The sequence below is a fragment of the Tenebrio molitor genome, chromosome 1 (genome assembly GCF_963966145.1).
Source record: "Tenebrio molitor chromosome 1, icTenMoli1.1, whole genome shotgun sequence".
NCBI lineage: Eukaryota > Metazoa > Arthropoda > Insecta > Coleoptera > Tenebrionidae > Tenebrio > Tenebrio molitor.
The window spans coordinates 22,997,921-23,007,163 of record NC_091046.1 but is presented as its reverse complement, the minus strand read 5'-3'; the positions used below and the strand labels follow the sequence as shown (position 1 = coordinate 23,007,163).

The window sequence follows — 9,243 nt, the reverse complement described above, 5'->3', positions numbered from 1 at the left end:
CCCAGCAATCCAGACGACCGCGGCACAACCCGGAAAACAATAACCCTAATTTCTGAATTTATTAAAATTTCTGATAAGATATTAGTGTTAGAAAAAATCTTGAAGACAACGCGTGTTTTATAGTTTAAAAATGGTCTATAAAACACTTATTGTCTTAATAGCTATAAAGTATAAGTGGATTAAGGTCTTTAAAACACGCGCGATTTTTCGAGCACGATGGCACAGCCGGAGTGTTCGAAATAGAGCAAGTGTTTTAAAGACCAGTTATCCACGAATACTTTACGATATTTTTTTTAAATGTTAAATGAGTTAACATTTAGACTTCACGTTTCTCCGGTCCTCTCGGGTTGGTGATGTTTCCATGGAAAACGCGCGATGTTGCCATGGAAAAGAGCGTTTTTTAAAGTTCGATTTATACACGCTCAGGCGTGTTTTAAATCAGCAAAATTGGTTAGGTACCAATAAAAAAAAATATGAAAAGTAACTAAATAATTTTTTTTTTCAATTCTTAGCCATCGCTGGTATCATCTTTGTCACGGTCAACATTGTTGGTAGCTTCTATGACAGAAAATGATTCATAAAACGGGACATTTTCTGTTTTTTTTTTTAAGAAGGCGGAGAGAGATGTTATTTTTTATTTTTATTTTATCAGAACTAATAAGATTTGGAAATCTAAACCAAAAATTGCCAAAATAACGTGACATGGTTGTTTTTGATATTATTCGCTTTGACATTGACTGTTTTTGGTAAAACGCTGTGTCTTTGAACCGCTGTATTATCCTGACTTTGGCTGTTTTTGCCACACAAATTTACAGACAAATGTCATTCCTGCAGCAAGTAGTGCCAATAACTAATATTTGAAAAAAATGACATTGGTTGTTTTTGATGTAAACCCCTCAATTCATTCCAAACAAGTTTCAATATAACAAGATACTCTTCCCAAGGTCATTCCACAATGAGCAGAATAAATAATAAGGAGAAAATAGTAATCATACATTGTCCTGTAGTATTTTTCTTGCCAAAATAACGATTTCTAACTGGAAAATTTCAGTTATTATAAATAATCAATAAATTAATTAAATAAACAATGAGCGGTAATTCTTAACCTATAAAGGTTTTAATATATTTTATTTATAACACATAAAAAAAATCTCGTTCAAATCCGAGCTCTTGCTACCGGTTCCGAAATAAAAATCTAACGTTAGTCCACTAAATGTATTTTTTCTAATTTGCTGTTTTAACAAAGCTGTTAACGCATTCGTTTTGAATGCGTTAATAAGCTATTAACGCATCCGAAATCTAGGAACTATTTTCAGTTGGTAACACACATTGCCAACAGCAAATTGACTCTGGAATTCTCTGCTATTTGCCGCATTTCTAGATAATTCATCTTTAATTGCAATTTCACTTGAAAAATGACAATTATGTTTAGTCTAGATTCAAATTTAGAATTTTACTTTAAATGTTAACAATGAAATAAATGTGTCACCAACTGTCACAAAATTCCCTAAATTACCAAAATTGATTTTATGTATTTGTAAAAAAACATGTATTTAATATGCAAATTAGAAAAAATAGCATAAAAAACTCGTTTTATAAAACTTAAGAGCACTCGTCATTTATTTATTTATACAGGCACTCCTGTTTGCAGCAGTCGTGCTGCAAATCTGACTCGTGTCTTAATATAAGTTTTATAAAACTCATGTTTTAATATACATAGTATTATATTATTTCATACTGGAAGTCTCTTGTGCATCATAATTTTATTTCAAAAATTAAAAAATCACATAATTCTATGAAAATAGCGTCACCTTTTTCCTGTGGCAACGGCCGCTGCTATTGTTTTTTTAGATTGAATATTTTTTCACTTTTCAATGTCAGATTTGATGGATAAAAATAAAACAGCCTGGTAGGTGTCGCTTAGTGACACTTTCCGGCTCTGATACTCTTATTATAACCTTTATAACTCACCTACCGGACTCAAATTGATGATGCAATCGAACATCTACCGGACAGTATGAAATAAAGTATTTTTACCCCTAATAGAAATATTGACTAAAATCATAAATTACACCAAAAAGAAACATTTTACAAACTACTTACAGGTACTTACAGTTCAGGTAAGAAACCGGTCATTGTTGCCCGTTGTGTGCGACCAATTTTTGTCTGAGGTTATTTAATAAGTACTCTATCATAAATTACAGGGTGGAGTGCTTCAATATCTGTTTCTTTATTCGTGTGATTCATGATTTTAGTCAATATTTCTGTTAGGGGTAAAAATACTATATTCCACACAATGTGTTATCTTGCCAAACAATGAACTTCCCTCACGTTCACAAGCTTTTCAGTAACGTACACTCCCGGATTTGTGACACATTGGGTGCAATCAATGATTTTTCAAGTGTAGTTAGTACCTAGTGTTTTTTTTTACACACTTTTCATAGCAGTCGTAGAAAATAGTAGTTGTTTGTTCAGCACTATCAGAATTTGAAAATTTTGTGTGAACGGATTTTGATAAATGTCACAACTTGTCAAAACGAAACGTCAAGCTAATTTTAAAGATTTTAAGCGATTTAAGTTGTGACATTTATCAAAATCCGTTTACACAGGAGAAAATTCTCAAATTCTGACAGTATCGAACAAAAAACTACTACTTTCTATGACTTCAATGAAAAGTGTTTAAAAAAACACTACTAACTACACTTGAAAATCATTGATTGCACACAATGTGTCACAAATCCTTTACACACGCTTTTAGCGTAAGGTCACTTTGTGTAGGTATCTAGGCAACCAAACATACAGGTTATTATAAAATAATGTTTCTAACATCTATTTGGCGTAGCGGCGCACCTAAAGCATCTACGATATTAAAATAGTATATTAAAGAACGAGTTTTATAAGGGTTGATTTGGCGCACGAGTTCCAGGTGTAGAAAACGACCCGTTGGGGAGTTTTGTATGGAACGAGTGCGCCAATGCCCTTATAAAACAAGTTTTTTATGTTATTTTTTAGAATTTGCACCCTTGTTTTAATTTTTAAATAAAAAAATTCAATTTTCAAATTCTAGGGAATTTTGTATTAATTGGTAATTCAAGGTAACGGATGCAACTACATCTGCAACATATGTTAAAAAGTAGAGTTTGAACATTAATATTGGAAGTTTTTTGGTATAAATAACAATAATACACTGAAATATTGATAAAAATTTTCTTAGAGATCTATTAAACTACGAGTGCTTTAAGAGATAGCCATAAACGACTCCAAATTGAATACAACAATAGACCTATTAGAAACGCAGATTCTAAAAACATTTATAATGACCCTGTGCATTCCACACAGTTTGTTATCTTGCCAAACAATGAACTTCCCTCACGTTTACAAGCTTTTCAGTAACGCAAATTCCTGGAATAAAAATCGAAAATTGTTCCAATATGACAATAAATTATAATTTGAAATTATAAAATTTAATAAAGAAAATTTCGTTTTTCTTGTTTTTCTGTATATTTGCTGCAGTCGTAGAAAAATTATAGTGTGCAACACGTGTGAAAGGCACTTTTCACACTTTGTAACTTGTGCCACTCGCCTACGGCTCGTGTCAGCAAACTGTCACATGCGTGTGAAATGTACTATTTTCAACACTCGTTGCACAATATACTATTGTAGTTGACTAGTGATTATCACATTATTTATTATTTAATGTTGCATTAAAATGAATATTATTAAAACTTTAGGTGATTCTTTTTCCTTTCCATGAAAACATTTTTCGGATAATTTTTCTTACAGAACTGAGACATGAATTTAAATCATTAAGTCATTGGCGCCACATCTTTTTACATTACCAACAATCTAAAAGATGCCCTTAAATATCTAAGTAAAAAAAATACTGGAAATAACTATTAAAATTCTTATGACGAAAGCAACAGCTCAACAAAGTTTTTTCACATTAAGAAAAAACAAAACATTTCTTCACAATTTAGTGACATAATACCGTCTAACAGCTCTTAAAAGTTATTTCCGTTTAAAGTGAATTGATTAAAGTAATTCTAAAATTTAATGAAAATGTGATATACAAATTTTGTCAACGAGAAAAGTCGTCGGATGGATCTACTACATTAAAATACAATTTAAAAATCACTAGGTCTAAGTTAAAACCGTTATTATTACGTATCACCAATTACTTTTATTTGCTCAAGATAAGCATTTTTACCATATGCGTAGGTACCTTAAGAATCGAAAAATAGTTCCTTTTGAGCCCTAACGATCTCTTTTAGAATCGCGATAGGTATCAAAATTTCACGAACCCCCACTGACGTATTGATAAAATGTTTATGGTAAATGTAGTAATTTTCTATACTTGGATGTTGTACATTAAAATAATAAAACATTTTATGATCATTGCACACTTTATTTCATAACTTTTTTTATATATTACAACAAATACTACTTAACATAATATTGTATGTTGTGTATATATGTATATGCACATCCATATAAATACATATAAGTATGTATACATATATTTATTACTTTATTTATTTATGTGTTTAGATGTGGATATGTGTACGACATCGTGCAAGTGCAATCTTTGCAATAAAATAAATACTTTTACATGCCTCTATCTAATATCACTAAATAAGCAAGACATGTACAAAGATTAAGTTAACAATAATAACCATTGATCGCAAATTGGTGCAACTTTTAAAGTGAGATCACAAGCTACTTGATCAACTAACTAAACTAAAATTCTTACTTATTTTTAAGTTACAAATAATGACGACTTTATACAATGATGCCAATGAAATCGTGAGGGTAGCACCAGTCACACGGCTACCCATTGATCATTTTAAAATTTTTCACGTTTACTGATATGAAGGTAATTTCATTTTGTTTATTGCGTTTGAAAGATGAAGAACCTCTGTATTTAATTGCTGAACAAGTGATTCAAGTTTTTCTACAGAATCCAGTACTTCTACTCTTCCCGTATGTGGATTGAATCTCACTTCGAATGGTCGAGACATAGCAGAGACCCACCGTCTAAATTTGTCCTTCATATCGTCGAAACTTTCAGCTACGTAATAAATCGGTTGATATTCTTGATCTTGATAAGGTTGAACTGCCGTAACGGCCGGTTCAAAAGGTCGTAACTCCGGTTTGTCACTAAGGGCATGCAGAAGTTCACCGTATGCACTGAGGAGGCCAGCACCGTAAGCTTTCACGACTCCGCTTTCTTTGCAGAGGCCAAATTCAACAGTAAACCAATAAACCTGTAAAATAACCCTTTTAGTATATGAATCTCGTGTAAACCCAGTTTCTAGGATTTCGCAAGATATGTTGACCCTGTTCGCATTAAACAAATATCTACTCTGCATTACACGTTTTCATTTACCGGTCACGCGTATCTAGACTTGACCATGACATGCTAGTCGCGTTTAAAACAGGAGACATCTGCTGCTGCAATGTCTTCTGCATTCAAAATATTTATCATTCGAATCATGCAACTGTTTAATTTTTAATTAAAAATTGCAACATGATACAATGAAAATTAACTTACTGTGGATAATTTTTCAATTTCTGCATCGGAAGCTCCAAGTGAAGCAAGTCCAATTTCCTGGGAGAATTGTGCAAAGCTTGGATCGGCAAGTAAGGGCATGTGACCAAGAAGTTCATGAATGCAATCTCTGTAAAATACAAAATCCGATCAGTTCAATTTAATCCTTATTTCGTAATTCTCTAGAGACGACGACAGTGAAAGAATTTAATTTAAACCGTATTTCAACTTGTACTTGATTTTTGTCAATCGAAAAATCGGATTAAAACTTTTATCATCACTGACATATAATTGCACGTTAAATATGGACGGCTAGTTAATTACTCGTGCAGGGATAATTACTGGAAGCTACAACGTTATAATGGAGTTCTGATTGAATTAACATGTTCTTTGATGCTACAGAACGTAAATGAAACACTTACGGTTCGGGAGTATGATACGGAGTATTCTTGTGACGAACGTATTGAGTGCTTTGAAAGATGCGGAAAGCAAGTGAAGCTAAAAAGTCGCGAGCTGTCAGTAAACCTGCTGCTGGTCTCAAAGAAAAACCGGTGTGACGTTTTAAGAAATTTGACATTTCCTCAAGTTGTGGAATCCGTTCTGCTGTAAATATTCCTTCTTCTTGAAGCAATTTGAATACACGACAATATTCGCTGCAAGCGTGTTTCGGCATTAATTCAAGAACAGTGTTAAAAACAGATCCCCATGTTTTATTTTCTGTCTCACAATATTCAATGTGCGGAATAGCATCACCACTAAAAATAACAGTAAATCATCATCTACAAGTAATAGCCATAACTAACTTACTATTTATAAGCAAACGCTATTTCTGCTATGTCTTTGCGGCGTGCGCGATATTCTTTATCAGCAAAACCTGGATGATTCATGTCCAGGTCAGGCTCATATTTGGTCATAAGGTGATTACAGTTATCCAATTCGCTTGCGTGTCTTGGAAACCATGGATTTTTGGCCGAAATATTGTCTTCTCCAATAAGAGTGACATGTCCGAGCGATGAAGATTGTCGAAGGGATCTAATAAGTTGCAGAAGACTGACTCTTGTCATTTCGACTTTAATGAGAGCATCGAGTTGATTATTATCATTTTGATTAGGACGAGTTTCTAAGTGACAAACTGATCCTTGATATTTTTCAATGCTCTTCAATACGCGTGATAAAGAATTCATTCCTTCACGCAAACGAAGAATTAAGGCGGCACGTTGTAAAGCTTTTTCCGCTTCCGGTCCTTCAGCGATGGCATTAGAAAGGACGACTTCTTCTTCGGTGAGTCCAGCATCTGCGAAAATAGCATTAACTTGAAATCCAGTCATTATGTTAACGCCACTTTATTTTCTTGAAGTTGCGGATACCATATTTTCACGGCTTAACTTCTGAATGTAGTTCTTTGCGACAAATGGAGGGTGAAAATTGACTTTTGACATTATAAAAGCCGAACGAAATGGGTCTAGTCGGCTTTGTGCGAATCGCACTTTACTTGTAACTTTGCTCTCAACGCAATTACGTTTTATAACTCTTTTAAAGGTAGTTCAAAAAGAACAATTTGATTCATTTTCTAAGTATGCGTTTTAAATGTTAAAATATAGGCCTTTTAATTTTATTTCCTTACATTTTATATAATTAAAATATAAAAATTAATGTTGAGGTAATTACCGTTTTCGGAGTTTTCAGAAACTTTCTGGCTTTGTTTTTCATCGGCATCGATTTCAGGGTCAACGCTAGAGTCTATAAACAACAAATACACTCATGCAACACATATGTTTCATGCAACATTAATGCAAAATTAACTTACCATTGGAACGAAGGCGAGCTTCATCCAAGACGCTTTGTTTAGTTTGCTTTACCACCAACGTTTCGAAACGAGCATCGTCAACAAGAGAACGTCGTCTTGCAGGATAACCGTTCTGGAAGTAAGACACTGATTAAAAACCATTGTCTCTTGCAGACGGAAACCAGATGACGACAGGAAATTACCCTCTAAACTTTCTTTCTCTAACAAGTTAAAAGGCAGGAAACGATTTCAGCAGTGCCAGAAATGTAATACATAGCTGGATAAATTCAAATGAACTTGCCAGGAAAGTTGACTGAGCAAATTACAATAAATTATTCAAATTAAATGAAGAATTTTTCGCTTTCCAGGGGTATGGTCAGTTGTTATTGACGAGTGAGGGGCGAGGATCGCTACTATTGGACGGAGGTTTGGAATGCCCTGATAGCAAGGTCATGGTACATTTACATTGCCTTAGGATTTTATGCATTCTCCGGCCATGATCTTAGTTTAATCAGTATCCTTGTTATTAAAATAATTATCATTACAGTTTATTTTTTGTGCTAATATATGTGGACGGAACTCTGTGTCGTAATAAATTTTAAATGTACTTTCGCTAATTGTAAATAACCACTTCATTTTTCACATTTTTAATGCAAATCACACATGTACTTGTACTTTTAAAGGACAACAAGAAAAAATTAAGATAACTCATGTATGATTTGTGATTTTATTATTTAATTACGCCTCACATCATTCTGTTGATGCATTACACAATGCAATATTGCCAAACGAATTTTTAATTAAAAAACTCACTAAATTGCATAGATTCGATAGTCCGATAAGTGGTATAACGCAAACAAAAATGTTTAATTTATTTTTTTATAATTCATTAATTGGATAATTATAATTAATTCAAGTAGCAACTTTAGCGGTATCAAGGACATTTAGAACAATTCAATTTTGCAAGGTATTAATTAAAAATTATTAAAACAATTTCATCATACTTATAAGTACATTTTTACAGATAATAAGATCTATCTAATTATCGTTACCTTGAAAAAAAAACAACGCTTAAATATCTTATAAATTGTTAATTCCTTCAATTTTTTTGCAGGAAACAAAGATACGTATTTATGTAAAAAGTATAAAACCATTGTGATCAATTACTATATACATTTTTTAAATTAAAAGTTTAATAATTTATACTGAGGTGCGACTGTTAGTGACACGAATTTAGTTACATTAATTTGTAGGTAGTTGTTAATGATTGAAAATATTAAATGTGGATGTTATCTACTCCTCTAATGATAGTTATTAAAATAGTTGTACCAGCTTGTCGGGATTACACGTACACGTCCGTATCTCTTTTGTTGTATTCCAGACTATAGTTAAAAATGTTTAAGAACACTTCAAATTTGAAACAACAAGTAGATAGTAATTGATGAAAATATATGCACGATATTAAGGCAATAAAGAACGATGGTGATTGAATAATTTGAAAATAATTAACTTACCTCAATGCTATACGATTTCTTAATTGCGAACATCTCACGGTTCTTTTGAGCAGCGGCTACAGCAGTCATGTTGAGATATTTCAGAGATTTCAATGGGGATAAACAAGTATCAATTTTTCTTCAGCCTGAAAGCACTAGTCTTCACTGCTGGGTATCACGTGTAATATGGAGCCGCTAATTCGACCACGATTGTGACTGAAACCGTCTGTCGAAGAGCTTCTAACTACACGCTTCTGGTGATTCGAAGCAAACCAAGGTGTGTATTGGGGCTCGTGGGGCTTAGTTATATGTAGTTGAACCCCTCCTTCTCCGGTTGTCCCCACGCTTTGCTGCGAGCCCTTTCATTGTTGCGAAAAGCGAGCGTCACGCCTGCGTCACAAGCTGTCCATTGGGAT

At 33.1% G+C, this 9,243-nt stretch overlaps 1 protein-coding gene across 1 annotated transcript; it reads right to left on the bottom strand.

The window, feature by feature from the left end:
* Nucleotides 1-4,384: 4,384 nt before the first annotated feature.
* ple (tyrosine hydroxylase ple) lies at nucleotides 4,385-9,127 on the bottom strand. Its single transcript, XM_069058463.1, has 7 exons — nucleotides 8,849-9,127; nucleotides 7,356-7,467; nucleotides 7,217-7,288; nucleotides 6,356-6,842; nucleotides 5,971-6,303; nucleotides 5,552-5,678; nucleotides 4,385-5,264 (listed from the first exon to the last, which is right to left on the bottom strand). The coding sequence occupies exons 1-7, from the start codon at nucleotides 8,915-8,917 to the stop codon at nucleotides 4,860-4,862; spliced, it is 1,605 nt and encodes a 534-aa protein (XP_068914564.1). The 5' UTR covers nucleotides 8,918-9,127; the 3' UTR covers nucleotides 4,385-4,859.
* Nucleotides 9,128-9,243: the final 116 nt, after the last annotated feature.